We start from the raw sequence: 24,852 nt of genomic DNA, 5'->3' as shown, positions 1-24,852 counted from the left end.
GGAATCCACATGAGCTGCTATACAGACATATTACTGATAAATTGCCAACATATTCCACAGCAATGTATATCAAATAATGGAGAACAAAACAATACTACAGGCCATATGGTCAAAGAGCCTTGCTTTTTTACACTCCAGACCTTTTTACAACTTTGTATTTGCACAGAAAGCAAAATTGTGTCTCTAGATCAGCTAATCAACACCCAGGCCTCCTGTATTTTAAACATATCACAACTAATTTCCAATCAAGGTAACAGGTTTCTGCAACTATTACTGCTGGCTAAAGTTAAAAATAATTTTGAAAAAGCCCTCACTCAGCCCCGTAGGAAAATAGGGCAACTAGACAATAGTGTACATTGCTTAAGTCACCACTAGGCTTGTTGGCCATTAACAATTAGGCAACCTTGCAATAAGCAACGTGTTGTAGGGTGTGCAGATATTAGGGCCATGTGTTTTGGGGAAATACATTGGTTTTTTTCAGCCACATGAAACACAAGACAGTTTTATCAGATTATCAAATTTAAATTTTGACTTGCATTCTCCTTTAAAGAAGAACTAAACCCTACCCTTTCTCAGCCTCTTGTCAACCCACCTCCACTGCTTTCTATTCAGGCTCCCTGCTTCTGTGCTAGTCTGCTATAAATCTACATAGTTAGGGTTTAATTCTCCTCTATTTTCTAAACATCACAACTTTACAGGCTACTAGAATGAGAAAAACTCCATAATTACTCAGTTTAACACTGTTTTCTCCTGACTATTCAGCTACTTATCCCATATTTCTTTTTTGAACTGAAGTAAAAAACTGTGTGTTTTGGTGTAGAGCTGGGCCTAAATTTCAAGATCCACTCATTATGCAAACAAGCATATCTTAAACCGATTTGGCCACCAACAGGCTGGGTTTAATTAGTATGATCTGATCATTTGGCCTATTGGAGGTTTCAGAAAATACTTGTGGGAATATTCACATTTAAGAGTTGAGGATAAACAAAATCGATTTTTGGTAAACAACCATCTTATTAAGGGGCTGATTTAGCAAAATTTGCATTTACAGTTTAAGAAATAAAACCTCACCCCACATTCTATTCATTTCTATGGAATTTATCAAGTGGTGAGTTCTAGCTTTCACCCATTGATAAATACCCTTCTAAAAATTCCATGGTAATAATTTGAATGGGGGTGAGTTTTTATGTATTTTTGTGTGAGTATATACAGTATTAATCAACTGTATTAAACATACAGTAGTTCTGCCATTGTTTACTCACAGTAATATTTTAAGTATTAAAAAAAATATATATGTTTGTATATTATAGGTCCTGCAATACCAGTGGGCGTTGAAGTACAAGTGGAAAGTTTAGACAGTTTTTCAGAGGTTAATATGGTAAGTAATCTGTTCAGTTGTCTTTAGGTATCCTAATTGTATTTTTTAAACATATCCATGCTTTGGTGGGCTCCTGATAACAAATAGTAAAGGAGGTTGAGCATTCTGGCCTTCTGCCTTTGTCCATGATAATGGAGTTTAGATGATATACATCCCTTCTAATAGTATGTATGTATATCTTTATTTATAAAGTGCTACTTATGTACGCAGCGCTGTACAGTAGAATACATTAATATGAACAGGGGGTATTAAGATAATAGATAAATACAAAGTATTACAATAAGCCCCAATAAAAAAAATATACAATTGCAATAAGATAAGAGTCAAAGACACAAGAGGATGGAGGTCCCTGCCCCGTAGAGCTTACAATCTATATGGGAGGGTAACTTACAGACACAAATAGACAAATATTAGTGATGTAGGTCACAGTGGGTGACATTACAAGTGCTAGTTCCCTGGTCAGGTGCGGTGCAAGTGCTCCAAAAGGTAGTCTTTAAGTTTGGTTTTAAAACAACCGAGGGAGGATTCTCAGCGGAGGAAATCAGGGGGGGCATTTCAAATGTAAGGGGCAGTGAGGTAGAACGGTTTAAGGCGGGAAACAGCAGTTGTAGTGGGAGGTGCAACCAAACGATTGCTCCCGGAGGAATGAAGGAGTCGGCCAGGAACGTATGGAGACACAAGGGAAGAGATGTAGTGAGGAGCAGAGGAACGGAGGGCTTCGAAGTTAAGAGAAGGAGTTTGTAAAATATTCTTTGTTTAATAGGAAGCCATAATAAACTTTAGTAGGGGAAGGGCCTGAACTGAACTGAGGAGGAGAATTCTGGCAGCAGTATTTAATATAGACTGTAGGGGGGGAAGATGGGAGTTAGGGAGACCGGTTAGTAGCAGATTACAGTAGACAAGTCAGGATAGGATGAGAGCATGCATGAGCAGCTTAGCTGTTGCAGTAGAAAGAAAGGGATGGATTTTGGCAATATTGCGCAGAAAAAAGTGACAGGTTTTGACAGTGGTGTTAATGTGGTCAGAGAAGGAGAGACAGGAGTCAAAGATCACTCCCAAACAACGCACCGAATCGACTGGGATATGGGGGGGGGGGGGGGGGGGTTTAGGACCAGGCTTAGGCGGAAAGATCATTAGTTCAGTTTTTGTTAGGTTCAGTTTGAGGTGGCGTTGGTTCATCCAATTGGAGATAGCCAGGAGGCAGTTAGAGATTTGAGTCTCGGTTTCGACTGTTAACGAAGGGGTCGAAAAGTAAATTTGGATATCATCAGCATACAGATGATATTTAAATCCAAATGAACAGATAAGATCCCCACATTAAGAGGAACTGGAGATGAGGTTTTGTTAGCATAGGAGACAGTGAATGAACGGTTAGAGAGGTAAGAAGAAATCCAGGATGCAGCCTGATTACGGAGACCAATCGAATGCAGAATTTGCATCAGGAGGGAGTGGTCGACCGTATCAAACTCAGCCGATAGATCTAGGAGGATTAGTATGGAAAAGTGACCTTTGGCTTTGGCAACCTGAAGATCATTCGTAACTCTGCACAACGCTGTCTCAGTAGAATGCGCAGGCCGACAACCAGATTGCAGCGGGTCCAATAAATTATGTGCATTAAGAAAGTTAGAAATACGGGAGAAGACAATACGCTGTAAGATTTTGGAGGCAAGCGGTAGAAGCGAGACAGGACGGTAGTTAGAGAGACAGGATGGGTCCAGCATGGCCTTTTTGAGGATAAGCTTGACACAGGCCTGTTTAAAGGAAGAGAGGAAATTTCCAGAAGTCAGAGAAGAGTTGAAGATGTGAGTGAGAGCTGGAGTAAGTTCAGGAGCACAGTGTTTAAGCAGAGAAGAAGGCATAGGGTATAGAGAACAAGTGGTGAGGGGAACCGACAATAGAAGCCGGGAGACTTCAGGGATAGTTACGGGACCAAAAGAGCTAAGACATGCGGAAGAGGGCTGAGGAAGGAGGAGCTGGTTAGTATTAATAGAGGGGGGAATTTGATTGCGGAAGGACTCCACTTTGTTTATGAAGAAATCAGCAAAGTCCTGGGGAGAGTGCATAAAGTGAGGTAATGAAGTCTGTGAGGGACGCAGAAGGGTAATGAATATAGAAAACAGGCGTCGTGGGTTGGATTTATAATTGTTTATAAGGGTATTGTAGTATTCCTGTTTAGCCTTTGACAAGGCAGAGTTGAGGCAGGCCAACAGGAATTTCTAATGGATAAAGTCCGCTGGCGTACGGGATTTCCTCCACATACATTCCGCAGACCTTGCACAGGAGCGTAAGAATTTGGTGCGCACATTCAGCCAGGGGTGTGGGTTTTGAACCCGAGTATGCTTAGGCTGAAGGGGTGCAAATGAATCAATGGTGGAGGCTAGTATGCTGTTGTACTCGCTAACCAGGGTGCCAGGGTCAGACATCTCATTAAAGGAGGAGAGACTGGACCTGAAAGAGTGAGCTAAGTCCGGGAGGTCTACGTCACGTGTATTTCGAATTAGTAGAGTGGGGGAAGGAGCAGGTTGGGAAGGAGAGTGAGAGACAGAAAATGTAACCAGGTGATGGTCAGAGAAGGGGAAGGGGACACTGTTAAAATCAGAAAGGGACAGATTTTTGGTAAAGACTAAATCCAGAAAGTGGCCATCCTTATGAGTCGGAGCGTTTGTCCACTGCTGGAGTTCAAAGGAGGAGGTTAGGAGGAGTAAACGTGAGGGCCAGGTTTGCGAGGGATCATCAATATGGGAGTTGAAGTCCCCAAGGATGATTGCAGGGCTGTCAGTAGAGAGGAAAAATGAGAGCCAGGTTTCAAAATCAGAGAGGAAGGTAGCAGGGGAGGAGGCTGATTGGGACCTGTAAATGACAGCCACCCGTACAGAGAGAGGATGGAAAATCCTAAGGGCATGCACTTCAAATGAGTTAAACAAAAAAGCCGGGGGAATAGGAATAGATGCGAACCGGCAACGGGAGGAGAGGAGAATTCCAACTCCCCCACCGCATCCATTGGTCCGGGGGGTGTGGGAGAAAGACAGACCGCCATGAGAGAGCGCAGCTTCAGTGGCTATGTCTGTCAAGGAGATGAAATGATTTAGAGCAGAACAGATCATGGATTAGTGTAGCTTTGTTAGTTAAGGAACGGACATTAAGAAGGGCACAAGAGAACGGAAGGCAGGAAGAAGGAAGAACCTGAATAAGTAGGTATGGAGCAGGGCCCGGGGTTTGGGGAGACATCCCCTGCAGCCAGCAACAGTAGGAGTAGGACGTTAGGTGCTTTGCTGTGTATTGTTTGCCAATGGTATGAAATTATTTAGCCTCAATGCTCGGGACCAAGGGTATTCCGGATAAGGGGTCTTCCTGTAATTTGGATCTCCATACCTTAAGTGTACTAAAAAATCAATAAACCATTAATTAAACCCAATAGGATTGTTTTGCATCCAATAAGGATTATGTATATCTTAGCTGGGATCAATTACAAGATACTGTTTTATTATTACAGAGAAAAGGGAAATCAGTTTTAAAATTCTGAATTAGTTGATTAAAATGTAGTCTATGGGAAACGGGCTTTCCGTAATTCTGAGCTTTCTGGATAATGGGTTTCCGGATAATGGATCCCATACCTGTGTATATATATAAAACAGCAGAGAAGAACGGCACTCACAGGCAATTTTTACACCGAAGTCATCAAAAGGCATCATAATCAGTGAGGTTCTTTATTAGTCCGACGTTTCAGTTCCTACAGGAACTTTCATCAGGGACAACAATATTGCAGTGCACATTTGAACGCTATTTAAGCCCAAAAGGGCGCCAAACACAGGTTGCTAAGCAACAACAACCAACAAATAAACAAAAAAAACTTAATGTGAAAGTAAAAACATACAACATAAATTAGACAAAACAGTATTGGGAGCCTAAGCTCTTTAAGTATGATCTCATGTGCAAGGTACATACAGAGAGACGACAGAAAGAATACTTAAAGATAGTCAGCACGATCTCCTGAGCGCTATTGTAATAGCGCTAATACTTGCACAACACTATGCCAGCGCCAGAAGCCAGGTACCCCTTAGGGCTCTGGTACACGGGGAGATTAGTCGCCCGCGGCAAAACTCCCTGCTCGCGGGCGACTAATCTCCCCGAGTTGCCTTCCCCCTGCCATCCCACCGGCGAACATGTAAGTCGCCGGCGGGATGGCAGACGCGGCGGGGCGATTTCGGGAAATCGCCGAAAAAGCCTCGCGAGTCTTTTTCGGCGATTTGCGTGAAATCGCGCCGCCGCCCTTACGAGACACACACTCTGCTTTTGGACCTGGTCACAGAAGAGAAGTATAGCATTCACCAGGTCTTTTAAAAGACACGTCAACCCCAAAAAATAATTTTTTGCCTAATAAAACTTTTCAATATTAATTTATTAAAATTTTTTCGTTATTTAAAAGTTATTTGTAAATGTAATTGGTATAGAAAGCATCATTTGCTGAACTCCTGGTTTTGGAATTTTTTAAACAATGTTGCAAGTGCCAGGCTCCTACTGTAAGTCAGGTCTGTAAAATCTGCTGCCTTGTGTTACGTTGTTTCATACTCCAGAGACACCAGGGCAAAGGACAGGCAAACACTGCTTTTAAGCAGTTATATATACAAATAACTAAAAAAACATTACAAATATGTAATGAATGTAAATTGCAAAGTTGCTTAGAATTGTGTTCTTTTATTAAGCAAAAAAAATATAAATTTTTGGGGTTGAAATGTCAGCCTCAGTTCTAAATGTTTGCTGTGTGCAAATGAATTTAATGTGGAAGAAATCATTAAGGTTAGCTAAGTCAACATAGACTCTTAGGATTTATAAATCAGTAATATTCAGTGTGTCTCCAGTCGCCATTTGAATGCCTCTACTATATATATATATATTATATATATTATATATATATATATATATATATATATATATATATATATATATATATATATATATATATATGTATGTATGTGTGTGTGTGTGTGTGTGTAAAAAAGACCAGCAACACCGGGATTTCTTGTGAAAAGTGAAAAACATATTTTTAAAGTAACATGAGCAGCCGACGTAACGTTTCGGTCCCCATCGGGACTTTTCTCAAGGCCACAAACAGTGATCCGCATACTTGTTACTTCCTTGTATAGCTTGGTAGCGGAAGTCACGTGGCGTGTCACCATGGAGACGGGATACACAAACAATGTATTCCATATACACGGAAGCCGGCACATCAACCCTGCATATGTAGGCGAACTAGTTGGTGAAATATGGCTGGTGACATTTGATGTCGCCAGCCTTTATACATCTATACCTCACATTGAAGGGATTATGGCGGTAAAGATGAAACATCCTTACCTTCATTTTGTACAAAAATTTCTATACATTTCGGGACAGGTTTTATCTACAGATATGGGGGACGGCCATGGGCTCAAAGGTCACCCTGGCCTATGCCAACTCATTTATGAGTTGGTTTGAGGATGAACACGTTTATCGTAATGTGCTTTTCACTATGCATTGTTTTGCGTGGTGGAGGTACATTGATGACATGTTTCTCCTATGGCGTGGTGACCTGGAGTCCCTGTCCACCTTCCGTGATCAGATAAATAGGGCCCATCAAGACATTCAATTTACAATGACAGCGGATACTCACAGAATAGTTTTCCTAGATGTTGAGGTTATCAGGAGTGAACAGAAATTCCTTACGCGTAATTACACGAAACCTACAGATCATAATCAGTTGTTAAAATTTAATAGCTTTCACCCTATATCTGTTAAAAAATCTATTCCTACTAGTCAATTCTCGCATGTTTGTAGGATAGCGAATGATCCAGACATTGCTACAGAGGGACTAGGGGTTACCATAAACACATACTTCAGAAGAGTCTATAGATATGGAGAGATTGGTCAACAATGTAAACAGAAAATGGAACAACGTATGACGTTTCTCAATATCATGTTTCTCAATATCATGCGCAGAGTGGCCGGCTACATTCTATTTTGCAGAAACATTGGCATCTGTTAAGGGAGTCATATCCCTCAATTGAAGTATTTCAACGTACCCCTATAATGTCTTATCGTAGGGGCAATACAATAGGTGGCAAATTGGTAAGAGCCAAAGTCCCCCCTGCACCATGGAAATTTACTTTCCTGGGACCACCTAGGGAGGGTATGTATAAATGCAAAGGTTGCTCCCAATGTCGGTTTGTTTTGGTGGGACCACAGTTCATTGATCCTCATACAGGGAGATCATATAAAATACGTGGACATCATACATGTGATACCAGTTTTGTGGTGTACATGTTAGTGTGTGCATGTAATTTGATTTACATTGGAAAAACTACCCAAAAAGTTAGAGACAGGTTTTCACAACATAGATCTACAGTAAATACTGGAAATAGGATCCTTCCGGTGTCCGGACATTGTTTAGAAATGGGACATACATCCAATGATCTTAGATATCGGGTTATAAAACACTTCTCAAGAAAACTGAGGTAGAATGGATTCATCGTTTAAATACTCTGGCTCGAAATGGGCTAAATAGAGATTTTGATCTGCATTTATTTTTGTAAACTGTAATGAACGCTTATGTTGACATTGAACAATTAGGCAGGAATTGAATTTTATATTTTGTCCCGACAACTGTTTAAGTTTGCTAAGTTCTGTTTCTCTAATATGTAAGTTTTGGGGTCACTGTATGGTACTTTGACAGTCTTTTTGATCAGGATGTACTGGTTGTATACATTACATGCGGGGTTTATGTCCCGGCTTCCGTGTATATGGAATACACTGTTTGTGTATACCGTCTCCATGGTGACCCACCACGTCACTTCCGCTACCAAGCTATACAAGGAAGTAACAAGTATGCAGATCACTGTGACAGCCACGAGGTACGCTTGAGAAAGGGTGTGGGATGCCCCCGAAACGTTGCGTGTATGTGGCATACTAGACTAATAAGTATGATTTTTATCCTGCTTTGAACGTTCGCTGCACACTCTTTTAACAACGCTTTAATAAAAGCTAAGTTTTATGACTCTGGAGTGCGGCTCAGTTGGAAGATTATATATATACAGTGGCTTGCAAAAGTATTCGGCCCCCTTGAACTTTTCCACATTTTGTCACATTACAGCCACAAACATGAATCAATTTTATTGGAATTCCACGTGAAAGACCAATACAAAGTGGTGTACACGTGAGAAGTGGAACGAAAATCATACATGATTCCAAACATTTTTTACTAATAAATAACTGCAAAGTGGGGTGTGCGTAATTATTCAGCCCCCTGAGTCAATGCTTTGTAGAACCACCTTTTGCTGCAATTACAGCTGCCAGTCTTTTAGGATATGTCTCTACCAGCTTTGCACATCTACAGACTGAAATCCTTGCCCATTCTTCTTTGCAAAACAGCTCCAGCTCAGTCAGATTAGATGGACAGCGTTTGTGAACAGCAGTTTTCAGATCTTGCCACAGATTCTCGATTGGATTTAGATCTGGACTTTGAATGGGCCATTCTAACACATGGATATGTTTTGTTTTAAACCATTCCATTGTTTCCCTGGCTTTATGTTTAGGGTCGTTGTCCTGCTGGAAGGACAACGCTGAAGAGAAGCACCCCCAGAGCATGATGCTGCCACCACCATATCTGACAGTGGGGATGGTGTGTTCAGAGTGATGTGCAGTGTTAGTTTTCCACCACACATAGCGTTTTGCATTTTGGCCAAAAAGTTCCATTTTGGTCTCATCTGACCAGAGCACCTTCTTCCACATGTTTGCTGTGTCCCCCACATGGCTTGTGGCAAGCTGCAAACGGGACTTCTTATGGTTTTCTGTTAACAAAGGCTTTCTTCTTGCCACTCTTCCATAAAGGCCAACTTTATGCAGTGCATGACTAATAGTTGTCCTATGGACAGATTCCCCCACCTGAGCTGGAGATCTCTGCAGCTCGTCCAGAGTCACCATGGGCCTCTTGGCTGCATTTCTGATGAGCGCTCTCCTTGTTCGGCCTGTGAGTTTAGGTGGACGGCCTTGTCTTGGTAGGTTTACAGTTGTGCCATACTCCTTCCATTTCTGAATGATCGCTTGAACAGTGCTCCGTGGGATGTTCAAGGCTTTGGAAATCCTTTTGTAGCCTAAGCCTGCTTTAAATTTCTCAATAACTTTATCCCTGACCTGTCTGGTGTGTTCTTTGGACTTCATGGTGTTGTTGATCCCAATATTCTCTTAGACAACCTCTGAGGCCGTCACAGAGCAGCTGTATTTGTACTGACATTAGATTACACACAGGTGCACTCTGTTTAGTCATTAGCACTCATCAGACAATGTCTATGGGCAACTGACTGCACTCAGACCAAAGGGGGCTGAATAATTACGCACACCCCACTTTGCAGTTATTTATTTGTAAAAAAATGTTTGGAATCGTATGATTTTCATTCCACTTCTCACATGTACACCACTTTATATTGGTCTTTCACGTGGAATTCCAATAAAATTGATTCATGTTTGTGGCTGTAATGTGACAAAATGTGGAAAAGTTCAAGGGGGCCGAATACTTTTATTCAAGGAGACAAGGAGATATATTTTAATATAGGACATTGAATTAATGTATTTTACAGGACTTCACTAAGACACTACTGGAAAGATGAGCGCTTCTCCTTCCCCAGTTCCAACAATCAGAGAATGATGTTTGATGGCCGGCTAGTGAAAAAGATTTGGGTTACCGACATGTTCTTTTTTCATTCCAAGAGATCCTTTATTCATGATACAACAACAGGTAATATTATGCTGAAGGTTCAACCTGATGGGAAAGTGCTGTACAGTCTCAGGTATTGGTTTGCCTGTTTGTTTTCAATGACACTATATGAATTACAGATCACACTAGTCTTAAAAAAATCTTAAAAGAAGAATAATGGGTAGGTTATATTTGAGCAATAAGGTACAATTGGACGTCTTGATTATAAATACATGGAACAGAACAGATAGCTTGTAATTTAAGGTGCATCCAAATTTAGTAGATTGTAAGGAGAACCTACATATTTATCTTACATTTGTTGAAGTTTTGGTGTTATTGTATTTTAACAAAATACATTAAGTAGATTTATGTCAATGTGTGGGATTTTACAAATGAATGCATATTCAGTGAAATGAGTAAAACCTAATTAACTAAGTTTTCTGAAAATGACCAGTAAAATTGGAATACAACACATTTCAGCTTACAATAGCATCTCTCACTTTTTTGGGTGACAGCAATGTGCTATATGGATTTTAGCCATTTTCCTCTTGACACCCAGTCCTGCTCTGTAGAGATTGAAAGCTGTAAGTATTGAGTTGCTTTCAGGGGCTTATTTACAATAAGGAACCAAAATATTGTGCCTAGGGTGGCAGGGTTGTCCCTTTAGTGCCAGGAAATCCAGCTATGGAGCTGGGTGTGTGTGTGTGTGTGTGAGGGGGTTGTGGGCTCTGTGGAAGTGACATCACGCATACTTTTGCAAAGTTGGTGTGTGCTTGTGATGGTATTTAGATTATTCTCCTATTTGTGCCTGTATGTTACAGGCACAACACCTAGTTCTAAACACCTAGAACTTTGGTTAATTGTACATATGCAATATATAATTTGTATGTTTTTATTGACTCCTTGCGTCAATGCCCTTTTTTTTTTATACAAGACAGCACTTTATTTGCTTTAGTAGCCACAGAATGACACTGCCTGGAATTAGACAACTTGTTATGTACAAAAATCCCCAGATCCTTCTTAATCACTACCATAACTTGCATTTATATTTTTTCTACCAAATTGCATAACTTTGCACTTTCAAAGATTGAACCTCTTTTTCAATTTTGCTGCCCAGTTTTCCAATTTTGTCAAATTGCTCTGTAAAGCGGCAGCATTCTGCATGGAACTTGTAGTTTTGCACAATTTAGTGTCATCAGCAAAAATAGAACAGTACTTTCAATGCCCACCTCCTGGTCATTAATAAACAAGTTAAAAAGCTAAGGACCAAGGACTGACCCCTGCGGTACTCCACTAACCACACTGTAATTAGAATTAGAACGTAGTTTCCATTTGAAGCAGTGTAGGGGGTTCTTCCCGGTGAGGGCAGTGAGGTTGTGGAATGCCCTTCCTAGTGATGTTGTGATGGCAGATTCTGTTAATGCCTTTAATAGGGGCCTGGATGAGTTCATGAACAAGCATAGTATCCAAGGCTATTGTGATACTAATATCTACAGTTAGTATTGATGTTGGTATATATGATTTATGTATGTGAGTGTACAGAGGTCCATATAGGATGGACTTTGATCTTTTTTCAACCCAATGTGACTATGTTGATATTTTACAGCAACCAGCAGGGACTCTATTTCCATGAGGCAACCAGGGGAGGGAAAAAGCTTCTCCTGGTAACTTAAAGAGCCAAAACTCAGATTATTAAATTAGAATTTTGGCTCTTCTAGTGCAAAGTGCAATTGATATCACAGCATTTGTGATTACAACCATCATTATCAGTGCAGATAATATCATCTGTCCCTGTGTCATAGAATAATGATCATTTTGTGAATTTTATCTTCTTATAGCAATTTCCCGATTTGGTAGTACACCCTCTATTACTAATTGACCTGTCAGCCCAAATGGCATTTCATAGAAATTCTTTCCATGAAGTTGCAGGCATTTTTACATTGGGAAAGCATGCAAACACAGAGATAAAAATGACAAACTGCTACTGTGAGCTATATTATATATATATATATATATATTCCTTATTCAGGAGTTTCACACGACTACAAGGCTTGCTTTCTATAGCAGCACAGGTGAATACTCAAGTTTCAAAAAAAGTACACAGAAGCTTGAAATGATCACATTAATACACTTTGCCAATATAATTGGTCAGTATTAGTGATGAACAAATTTATTGAGTTTCGCTTCAAATTGCAAGAAAAATTTACATTTTGTGAATTTTCTATGAAAATAGACTGCACAATTAGCAGTCCTAATTTATAGTTAAACCCTTGTGAAATGGTTAATCCTAGATAACTGAAACAGGAGATATTTAATAGTTTAAAAATCCAGTGAAGAGTTAATATAAGCCAGGATTTACTCTCTTCCGGGTTCACACCATATTTACAGCTTCAGAGTGTAAAACTGGAAGTTAAATTCAGCCACAGATTAAACAATATCTTCTATCAAAAAAAAAAATAAATAAAAAATTTCATGTTATAAATTTCAGCATGTTATAAATGTAGAAGTAATGGCCGTCTGCACTAAAATTATGTGCTTGGAAATAGAAAAACTGGAATATGTGGTCCTGAAATAAATCAACAGTTCTTACAAACTACAATGCATTTTCATAAAGTGAAATTAGAATTCCATTTACATCACCAATGTATTGCCATGGTGTTCTGTGCACACAAGTGTTCCTGTACGCTTTAAGCCAGAAACTCTTTGTCACATGAATTTGTTTCATTGTCTTCAATGGGTTGCCCCAAGTTCCACGTGTAAAAGCGGCCTAATAAGTACAATATGGTGTATAAAAAAATCTCAGTACATCCCTAGGCAGCACAGAGGACGATAGGGGTCAATGCTTTGGCCATCAAAGTATTTACCCCTCCTCGTTAAATTTTATGCCATCATGCTTGAGGTAGGAAGCTATTTGATTCCTTTAAGATGCAGGAGTTTACATCTGCATCTTAAAGGAGTCAAATCACCATTAACTCTGCTAAAAAAGAGTCTTAGGAATTACTTAGGGACTTGGAGAATTATAACAATCAAAAATTATTGTTGGTCATCTGTTGATGACCAGAAAGGCTATGTACACTCATAATTACAAATCAGAACTGCAGTGTCTTAGATAAAATACATGCAATGCAAGGGCTTTAATATTTTTTACAGTCACATGATTTTGCAGTGTCACAATCAGATATAAACCAAGACATGAGGTTAGAGGGCCTGCCCCATTAAGCTTACAATATGTGTCAATATGCAGCATTTTTAGGGCTTTCATGGTTATTAGGGCTATGGTTATTTGTTTGGCCCTGTTTAGCTAGCTCTATGCCTCCTTTGTTTTTTTTTTCATGGACATGTGTGCTTTTGTTTTAATCTAGGATGTACATCAACTTTACATTATGGCGCCACATCTTCTTCTTTCTCCTACAACCAGCAACCCTGATGGTGATGCTCTCTTGGGTGTCTTTCTGGATAGATCGCAGGGCAGTTCCTGCCAGAGTTCCCTTAGGTAAAAGAACATTTTTGTTAGATCCTTTTAAACAGGGTATATTCCGCCTTAAACTCAAGGTTACACAAAAGAAGGGGGGATATTACAAACTGAAGGCAGTGCAGTAATGAAGTCTGATAAGAAGGATCTACAGGCTGTAAACTTTACCAACTCTGAACTTTTGCTGCAGCTTTTATCCCACTCCCAGTGGTACTATACTGTATATGTTCTAAAGGCTAAATCATTAGCTAAATTAAATAGTTTTGTTGTCACCTGGCATCTATACTATCCCTATCACCCTTGGTTCAGTCCAAAATGAATTATTTCCCCCTGAAAAAGCTAATTGTGCATGGAAAACAGAAGTGCATGTATGAACACCCTTAACATCTTAGGGTGAAAAAATCACTCCCATCCGCACTTTTTCACAGTATCCCCGGATACTGTGTGAATCCACTAAGGAGTGGTAAAACGTTTTCAAGAAAAAACTCTGAAAAGTCCTGTTGTTTTAGACTTAATCCTACTAGATATCCTCCGCCTATGATCCACTGCGTGTTACCCTGGATTTAGGCCTATGGGGCAGATTTCAGGTATTATACTCACACTTTTCAGAATAATAATAGGGTGTGAAAGTGAACCCAAATCTCTCCCACAGAGCTACTTTTGCTGTGAGTGTAAGTATTGGCACTTGTTACCAATAACAGCCTAAAAAATGATGACTAGAGAGTTAACTGCAATATAACTCTGAGGGTACAGAGGGTAATTTGCTCTGTATGCGATAGGTTTATAGCACATCAGATTCATCTTACACAAAGCAAGAATTACATATCTGACAAATAGAACAGAAAAAAAATCCAGTAGCACACTGAAGTTGCAAGCCGTGAAAAAAGTGTTTTACTTGCCCAAGTACATACAAAAAAACAAGAGCAACGTTTCGGGCCCCACCGGACCCTTTCTCAAGCTTGAGAAAGGGTCCGGAGGGGCCCGAAACGTTGCTCTTGTTTTTTGTATGTACTTGGGCAAGTAAAACACTTTTTTCACGGCTACAAATAGGTTATTTAAGCATTAAATAAACTAAATAGGATTGTTTTGCTTCCAATAAGGTTTAATTTTATCTTAGTTGGAATCAAGTACAGGAGAGAAAGGAAATCATTTTTATAAATTAGAAATATTTGCTTATAATGGAGTCAATGGGCCTTCCTGTAATTTGGAACTTTCTGGATAACTGGTTTTTCAGATAACGGATCCCATACCTGTACGAGGCTCACAGCGTTTTCAGTGTGTAAGTAATTCTGAATGGCATTTGGGTGATGGGCCTGATAGACTTTTTCCTCATTTGCTTTCCAGCCGCATATAGGCCTGATGCCTAGAGCAATACATTGGCACACCAATATTAAATCATCTCTCAGTTTAATCAGCATGTTCAAGATTATTTGATTCTTAGTCTTTTTTGGGGGTTTTATATTAAAGGTGGCAAAACTCTTGGAGGAGTTAAAAGAAGCAAAAGAGCGTTACAGTCCAGAAATGAAAGACTTTTTAGCACTGGAAAATAAGATAAAATATATGGAAAAAAGACATTTACAGAGGGAACAGGAGCTTCAACATGTAAGGTCCTATGTTTATACACAAAAGTAACTGAAAAATCTCTTTTTGTGAATCACTAGTAGGCTGGCCTGCTCAATGTGATACAAGTATATATTGCATGTAATAACTGTTTGTGCCTGTTTGTGTGCTCAGCTATTTGTACTTGTTTATATATCTGGTATTATATTAGGTTAAAGCTTCTTTTAGCTCCTGACTTATAAAAAGTAATATGCCAGCCTTCCTGCTGTGTGTCTGCAAACCAACTGAAATCCTCAGTTTTATCAGAATATCATGTCAGCTGGAGGGCTGATATATGCTTGTGTCCTTCAGTGCCAGGCATGGAAATAGAAGTGCAGGGAACTGTGTATGCACAGAGCAGACAGGATTGAACTGGGGTGGCCAACACAGAAAGATATACAACAGACATTTAATCTGGTTTGCAAAAAAATACAAAAGGTATTATGAAAAACTCAATTTAGAAACATTAAAGAAAAACTTTTTTTTAAAAAAGTGCTTTTACTGAAGTTTTCAGAATAGCAATTACATGATTGTGTGAAGCCTTCTGGAATAAGAAGGTATTTCTGTGTTTCATGCTACACACATAGCACTGCCTTAAACCAAAAATGAAAGGCTTTAAAGAATAAGTAAGCCTTTAAAATAAGTAAATGTAAAATTGGTGAGAGTGCTATTCTAAATATGTTTGCAATTTACATTAATTCTATTTTAATTTCAATGATTATTTAGTCTAATAAGCAAACTATGTTCTGTTAATATGAATTCATTTTGTTACAGCAGCGCCAACTGCTGGTCAGTTTACGACAAGGTACTCGAGAAGACACAAACTCCTTGCAGATACTGTAGTGCCCTGACTTGGATTGAACTCAGGACCCCAGCGCTGCAAGGCAGAAGTGCTACCCACTGAGCCACTGTGCTGCCCGTTCTTAAATATTTATTTTAAAAAATTGAAAATAATATTAAGTTATATGTTTTACTTGAAGATTAGTTATTTGCCAAGATTATTGCTGAATTCTAATATAGCTGTAAGCTTGAAAAACAAAACTTAATTCATCCATAGTTTAATCATTTCCTTACAGATACATGAGTGAAACAGAAAAATGCAACCCAACAATGAGGGGTGTTCCAATTTGTCCAAACAAATAATTCGGAATTTTGCATTTTGTTTTACTCTCTCCTTTTGCAGGTTATGTGGAAGGGCCAAGCAGTTGTGCTGCCTATGTAATAACTAAAAGACTCTCCAGTTCTTGTGCATATGCAGTAAATGATACACAGTAACATATCAATTATAACAATTTAAGGAATTTATCCAAAAACAATTTCTTTTTCAGATAATACAGCAGACTCATCATGTGGCAGCAGATGAACAAATTCAAGAGACAGACAAGTGGAAAAAACTTGCACAACAGAAGAATACAGAACTAGAAAAATTCCGAAACAGAGCTGGATACAATATTGGATGTTCTGAGAATGCTCCAAAAACAAGGTGTTGTTATTCCTGCAGTAACCTCTCAAAGAACGGTTACATAAGCCTGCTGGAGAGTACCACCTGCTTTAACTTACCCCCATAAGTTATAAGACACTCTTTGTACTATATATATTGCATATATTATACTATATATATTGCACTAGTATATATAGTCTGTAAATATTTATTATATATATAAATTATACAAAGAAACACAATATTTTTAACAATTTATTTAAACAAATGTGTTTGCATAAATTTTTTTCAAAAAGTCTCTGTCGCTTTATTTACCATATTTCTATTTATAAACAACTACCGTTTTATCCACTCATCTAGTACAGTACAGAAATGTCCTTTCTACAAGTAAAAAAGGAAGAGACAAAATTAATGACACACCAATGTTAAAAATAAAATCAAACTTTATTAAATTGATTTAAAAACAATCCATGAGTTCAAAAACAAGAGTGGAAAAATCAAGTGTTAAAAATGTACAGGACAATCTTAGTACCTATAGATTCAAACACGGTCAAGAACAGACCAGACTGGAGTTCTAGCAGCGGCTGATGTTTCTAAGTATAGCAGCTAAGCTAGAAAAACATTGCAAACTCTTAAAGGAGAAGGAAAGGCTACCAAAGAGTTAATCTCAAGCTGCAGGCTTACCTTCAGTTGTCTCAATAGCGCCCTTAAGTCTCCCCATATATTGATCGTTCAGAAGCCAAACAGGAAAAAAAAACGCTGAGCTGGGTAAATAGGATTCCCATAATGCATCGCTCCTGCAAGGACTTGAGGACCAGGACTGTAGGCGGCGCATGTGCAAATGACCCTATTCAGCACAAGCAGGCGCCCCCCTTCAGCACAAGCTGGCACGCTCCAGTTGCCATGGCGACGTGCTGTCTGCATGCGAGAGGACGCAGCCGGCTTGTGCTGAAGGGGAGCGCACGCGCGGGGGTTCTTCAGTCTGTGCTGGAGTGGAGATGCAGCCAGCTGGGACGGGAGGGCGGGTTGACTGTGCCGTTGGTGTATGTGACGAGAGGGGGGGGGGCGGCACAAAAACGCAGCAAGCAAGTGCTTGAGGAGCAGGGGGGAGGGTTTGCTGACAGACATAGCCTGCAAGTGCTTGAGGAGCAGGGGGGAGGGTTTGCTGACAGACATAGCCTGCAAGTGCTTGAGGAGCAGGGGGGAGGGTTTGCTGACAGACATAGCCTGGGGGGAAAGCCTGGCTGGGGACGCATGTGTAGTAAAGAGTAGTGGGCATCCCTATTAAACATTGTGGCGCTGTTCACTGAAAAGAGTCTGTTGTATGTAGTAAGTGTATCTCAGTAAATCTTTATCTAGGTAAGCCAGAAATATAGCGTTTCTACATAGCGATAGTAGTACTATTGAATAGTGTGCTTAATTGATTTTGACTTTCCTTGTCCTTTAAGAGTAACAATCCAAGTTACTCATAAAAGGCTACCTGCAAGGACATCGCACCAATTCCGAGTGTATCAATCAGTCTTCATGTCCTATGCAAGCGGCCGTACGGTAATGTTACAATATTGCAACTCTGTTTGCAACAATTGTTACTAATTGTTACTAATACCGTGATATGTTTGGCAGCTCTCCCAGGCTGCTCTCAATGTGGTTCAAACACTGGGAGAATAGTGCTGTGTTCTGGCAGTTATAGATAGTAAAACCCCAAATCTTACAAATATTCAGACAGAGGTAAGTGTGTCTCAAAATAAACAACTTACCGTAACAAACGGCTCAATTAATTTAAGAGGCTATATACACTGTGAGAAACTGCTTCAATTTGATATATTGAGCAAATTTGTATATACCCATTAGGGCATTCATTTCTCCGTGTTTCCAAAATTTACTCGACATCAATTGGCAGATGATACGCTGCTCTCACATTAAGTCTCTCACATTAAGTCTCTCACGTTAAGTCTCTCACGTTAAGTCTCTCACATTAAGTCTCAAACTATATTTAAAATTCAAATTATTCAGATTCAAAGAGACGGCGCAGGTGGATTATATCTCCTGGGAGCTAAGTGTGCTAGGCATATGAAGTAATCACGGGTGCCCCTATTCAGAGCCTTATGTTGTTCTCAATTATATCCTAAGTTAACACGGTGAACTCTTTTTCAGTACACCTTTTTACAAATAGTCACCCAAATGTGTTAATTCAGGCTGGGTACCTTGGATGGTTAAGATCGTATTATTACTGGTAAGTTACTAGTTCAAAGTTTTCCCCTCTATCTCGCCCCCACAGATGCCAAATAATCAGGATCGGGGAGACCAAGTTCGGGGAAGGGAACGCACTCACTGATATACACACGCAGTAGCGGAATTAAGGGCTCCAAGAGTAACGGCTCAGGCACTGTACCCCAGGTGGCTAACAAGCCCCTAGCTGCTATTATGAAGATAGATCAGAAGCTTTCGCTCCCAAGCTGACATTCACATAAGCGTCATTGTATTATTCACTGAAATGATATAGTTAGAACATGACGACCATGCCTACTAACAAAATTCTATATGCCTCGGTATGGCTGTATTTAAATTAACTTAATGTATCCATCAACAGCCGCAGCCGGCCTACACACCGTTACCTCATTGTGCCTACCACTCTGCATACAGGTTACCTCGGCACAACTACATACCAGATATACACGAGTTCGCTAGCGGTTACCTCGGCACGACTACAAAAAAAGGGTACATAAGATTGCGAATGCCGATGCGCGTTTCGCTCATGGCTTTATCAAGGCGAATTAGACTTCCGCTTCCCTACAAATCAATTTAAATTCTTCTCAACCAATCACAACATTTCCTCTATTCCTATCAACCCCCTTTCTGGGACATCATTAACCCTTATTTCCATGCATTCAAATTCAGATTACCGGAGCACTGATTTATACACATTGGGTCGACTCTTATCTTGTCTCATACTTGAATCAATGAAAATATATGAGAAGTGTAAAAAAAAAAAATTGGGGATCCACAATGAACCACATTGAGAGCAGCCTGGGAGAGCTGCCAAACATATCATGGTATTAGCAACAATTAGGGGCCCATTTACTTACTCACGAACGGGCCGAATGCGTCCGATTGCGTTTTTTTCGTAATGATCGGTATTTGGCGATTTTTTCGGAGAATTGTCGCGACTTTTTCGTTACCAATACGATTTGCGCGAAAAAACAAGTTTTTCGTAGCCATTACGATGCGCTCGTATTTTGCCGCGACTTTTTCGTAGCCTTCGTGCCGAGTACGAAAGATTCGGATTCATTCAAGCTTCAGTATGGTGACTTTACTTGGGCCAGGTTGGAGCTGCAGGGTGCCATTGAGTCCTATGGGAGGCTTCCAAAATCATGCTAAGTCTGAAAGTTTTGGCCGCCACTAACGAGCGCTCGATACGAAAAAGTCGCGACAAGATACGAGCGCATCGTAATGGCTACGAAAAAACTCGCATTTTTTCGCGCAAATCGTATTGGTAACGAAAAAGTTGCGACAATTTCCAAAAAAGTCGTAAAGGCGCCGAAAAAATACGAAAAAGTCGCAAAATGTTCGTTTTCCAATCGGATTTTTCCAATTCGAATTCGTGTATTAGTAAATGTGCCCCTATGTAACAATTGTTGCGAACAGAGTTGCAATATTGTAACATTACCATATGGCCGCTTGCATAGGACATGAAGACTGATTGATACACTCGGAATTGGTGTGATGTCCTTGCAGGTAGCCTTTTATGAGTAACTTGGATTGTTACTTTTAAGAGTTTGCAACCTTTTGCTACCTTAGCTGCTATACTTAGAAACATCAGCCGCTGATAGAACTCCAGTCTGGTCTGTTCTTGACTGTTTGAATCTATAGGTACTAAGCCCTGTACATTTTTAACTCTTGATTTTTCAACTCTTTTCTTGTTTTTTAACTCATGGATTGTTTAATTTAATAAAGTTTGATTTTATTTTAACATTGGCGTGCCATTAATTTTGTATCTTCCTTTTTCACTTGTAACTATATTATACACATATTGTGCACCCAATTCTCTTGTGCGAGGTTATTTCTTTTTCTGTAGAAATGTCCTTTCTGGCTAATGGTATAATCTGGTATAGCAATGTAGGAATAACAATGTTCAACAATTTGAACACAGGTGGTGGAGTTCCCAGACCTAGACATAAAATAGATACAAAGAGTGGCTGAACTGTAGAAAAAATGTAGGAGGGGAATGCTGGTTGAAGAAAGTACACTTGAGGTCAAGCCAGGGAAAATAGAAGCCCATTCAAGCAGGATTGGACTGGGGTGTACCAGGGCTGCTACTCTAGGGGCCCCCATACACCCTGGGGCTCTGATAATCCACACAAAGAGATACACACCCGACAACCTAAGCGTCCATCAACACAGGTTCACGGAACTCACACACCTGCCCTCGGTTATTATTACTTCCAGGACTGTGTTGCACTTACACAGCTAACTTGCACTTAATGGACTGGATCCTAACAAAATTTTCTGTGCTGGTATGTTGGCATCAGCGTCTGAAATACGTGTAACTGCAATTCCTATAATATGAATGAAAATAGCATCTGCATTGCTAAATGACAAGAAAATTTTGGAGTGTGCTAGTTAGTGGGTACTTGCAGTTAAACTGGGCTTGTGAGGGAAAACAAACAGCAATCTTCTATTTACTGATGAATGTTCACCAGATGTGCTGCTCTCTACTTACTAGGGCAGGGATCCCCAGGGATCCCCAACCTTTTTTACCCATGAGCCACATTCAAATGTAAAAAGACTTAGGGAGCAACACCAGCATAAAAAATGTTCCTGGGATGCCAAATAAGGGCTGTGATTAGCTATTTGGTGGCTCCTATATAGACTGAATGCCTAAAGGACGTTCTGTTTGTCAGTACATCTGGTTTTTATGCAACCAAAACTTGCCTCCAAGCCAAGAATTAAAAAATATGCACCTGCTTTGAGGCCACTGGGAGCAACATCCAAGGGGCTGGGGAGCAACATGTTGCTCACAAGCTACTGGTTGGGGACCACTGTACTAGGGTAATGTAAACACATAGCGTAGCCTTTAGTTAGATGTAAATAGCCACTATGGATCAAAATAGAAATTGCGGTCTGGAATTCCACTGAAATTGCTTTCTGGAACACGAATGCAGGCTAAAAGCTATGGTACATGTGGCATTTGGTCAGTGATGGGCTGTGAATATAAGCTCAAGTAAATGGGAAACAATCTGGGAAGGCAAGGGTGCCACTGCTATGAGGTGTGATATGAGACACCCCTCAGGTGGCAGCGCCCGGCAAGTTACCAGGGGTGGCAAAAAGCTGCCCCTTGTAACTTAAAGAGCTGAAATTCACATTTTTAAATCGCTAAACACGGGGGGCATCAACTTGGCCGCCTCAGTCGGCTAGGACCCCGGAGGCAGCACTGCGGGGAGGTTAGCAGTATTCTGATTGCTGCCACAACTAGAGCCACTAAGGACACAACTCGAGTGCGGTCAATCAAAACAACTGGACTTTGGAACAATCTATCAATTGATATCAAAGCAGTAATGACATACCCGATGGGAAGAACTCAACCTGTTTTAAAAAAGAAATGTATATGGTGTGGCAGAGTGAGGGATATTTTGTGGGCAAAGAGGCAATATTTCTGTCTGTAGTGCTAGGGTAATGCTATCAGGCAACCATGTGCATTGGTATCCAGTTAACCTAGCTGTTGTGTTGAAAAAGGGTCTGCCTTCAACTGAGGGGGCTGCCTGAGAAAGGAGAGAGGAGCTCCTCAGTGAAACTGCTCTGAACTGAAAGCCACAGTTTACCAAACCCTTGAATATTGCCCTTGTGTTACTTTACGCCAGGATCAGAAAAGCTGACCGGCATGTTAGGGAGGGAAAACCCTGTGTTTAGTTAGCCTCCGGACAGGAGTAGGATTTTGGTTTGTTTCTTTTTGGTGTTAGCCTTAATGTTGCGGCCTGTTGTTTGATGTGCAAAACTTGAATTAAAGTGAACATTCTGCTGCAATACCTGCTGTCTGATTCCTTCTCTGCCAATCGGCCACAATGGCAATTTGACTATACAGTGACTGGTCTATGTGCCTAACAAGGATAATTTCACTATAAAACTACCAGATCTCACACAGGACATGAATTACCTATTGTGCTTTCACATCACAATGTTGTCTGAAAAATGTTACTCTCGGTTGTGATGAAGTTGACTGTGCTTTCAAGCTCTAAGTCATTTGTGATAGAGAAAAAGTAGCCGAGATCAGAAAATGGTTCCAGAGTCTGTCCTGTTTAAAGAGAAACTAAACATTAGAGGGTCGGTGTCTCATTTGTTTTGCATGTAGGGATATTGAGACCTGATATACATGAGGAATTGTATCCAGTCCTTATAGTCCTTTTATTTGAAAGATGTTACTGTCACTTTTTACAGACCTGTTATTATAAAGGAAATTGCCAAAAAATATTTTTTTTTCCTTTTTAGATGTTTTTCAACTAGGTTTTTGACATTTGGAAAAATGCAAAACAGAAAAACAAAATTGACACTAAAGATGTGAGTTCCATGCAAATATTATGAGTCTGTGCAAGTAAGTTAATTTTTTGTTTTAAGTAAAATCTATGGGAGAATCAATCAATCTCTGGGAGAATATGTAATGGAGTTCTGAAAGCCAGAAGTCAAGACAACTGCAGAAAGAACTTTACAGAGAAACCACACAGCTACACAGACTTCTTCATGTGACATCACCAGATCAGAACACTTTGGTCCCAGGCATTTGATATTTTAAATATTTGGGCCACTATGTGTAACACATTGGGCAGCACTAAGGTGCACCTACCGTAAAGGTTACTAGGTTTTAGTGAACATTTTATAAGGCATACTCGATACATAATGCACAGGGCCCCTGTTTCATTTGTTGTTGGTGGGGTTAGGTTGCATATGCTTCTTATTCCTAGTGTACTGCAGGACGTACAGCACTAATAGTGTAAAATACTTTTTTATTAAAATCTCAGTATGTTTTAAAGAGGACCTTTAAGAAAATTGTTTTCTATTGTGTTTGTCAAGCAAAATAAACTTTACTTACACTATATAAATTCTTTTAATCTTATTTTATTCAGCCTTGGAATTCACAATTCCAGGAAGCAGGCAGGCGCCATTTTGCAGATGCAGCTGGGATTTTTAAATGCTTTTATATTGGGTATAAATGTGGTAATAAAAAAATGATTTGGGGTTTCATGTTTAATTTGAAAGGGGCTTTTATTATACAGCTTTTTATGTCTGGGTGACAGGTCCACTTTAAATTGCACTCATTTTTCTTGTATAGTAAAAACTATTGGATAAAAATGCCCTAATAATTCAGCATCCCATTTCAGCAGTTTGAATGTCAGTGTGCTGGGTCCTCTTGCTGCCACTGCGTGTTTACCAGTTTGGTGAAGTCACAGCCTAATGCATCTGAGGCCAAGCCCAATATCTCAAAATGTTTATACCGCACTGTGTTTATTTGCTTTGCCGTGGTTATTATGTGCCTCCACTTTCCTACTGTATAAAAATAAAGCCTGATGCCTACATATATTAAGAAACCTACTTTTAAGCACATTGTAGAAGCACTTGAGTTGACTTCTTATTAACTCCAGGTATGACTATGTTTGTCCTTGTGTCAGCACTGAAGGCAAGTTTTCTCAGTACTCTATAGGCAACTGCCAAGATCAGGTTTGTACCTTCCCTCCTTGCTGCCTGTCAATAAACAGTAGCCCATAGTTGCTGTCTGTGCCCCTCTAGTTGATCATTTTATGTTCTTATGCAAGTTCTACCCAACTCTTCCCAAACACAATACTCCATATTAGTACCTGGAGTACCTGCCATTACAGATGAAGTAACTGAAAAGTCAACAGTTAGCTTTTAAGTTTTTGTCTAGAAGCGGTGTTGTGGTGATCTGTCTCCTATAAGTGTGCCTGCGTGTGAAAATCCTTTCTGCTTTTCCCATGAATTGACCCATAATGTCTCACCTCTAACTAATCTTGTCAGACAGGTATTACCTCGCTGCCTCTATTTTTTCCCTTCTTTTCCAGGTGTGGGATCCACCAGTACAGACAGTTGCTTTTTTTACTTATATGATGTCATTGCATAGTGCTGGCAGCAGATTTTTTGCCTATTGGCTGTGTCTCCTGTCAGTCTGACATTGCTTCCTGTGCCTGTGACAGAGTGCTGAAAATCTAACATAACTGTATGTTCAATTTGTGGTA

General features: G+C 39.9%; 1 protein-coding gene across 1 annotated transcript in view; it reads left to right on the top strand.

Annotated features, from left to right (window-relative positions):
• The window catches only part of LOC100493262 (gamma-aminobutyric acid receptor subunit rho-1), a 72,766-nt gene extending 55,859 nt beyond the window's left edge, over positions 1–16,907 (top strand). The window contains exons 5-8 of the mRNA XM_031902714.1: positions 1,311–1,378; positions 9,985–10,142; positions 13,463–13,593; positions 16,500–16,907. Coding sequence (XP_031758574.1) covers positions 1,311–1,378; positions 9,985–10,014 — 98 coding nt within the window. The 3' untranslated portion in view covers positions 10,015–10,142; positions 13,463–13,593; positions 16,500–16,907. The remainder of the gene's footprint in view (positions 1–1,310; positions 1,379–9,984; positions 10,143–13,462; positions 13,594–16,499) is intronic.
• Positions 16,908–24,852: the final 7,945 nt, after the last annotated feature.

This window comes from Xenopus tropicalis, chromosome 5 (assembly GCF_000004195.4).
Source record: "Xenopus tropicalis strain Nigerian chromosome 5, UCB_Xtro_10.0, whole genome shotgun sequence".
Lineage (NCBI taxonomy): Eukaryota > Metazoa > Chordata > Amphibia > Anura > Pipidae > Xenopus > Xenopus tropicalis.
Note: the sequence above shows the minus strand (reverse complement) of the source record. Positions and strands in the feature narration are given on the sequence as shown.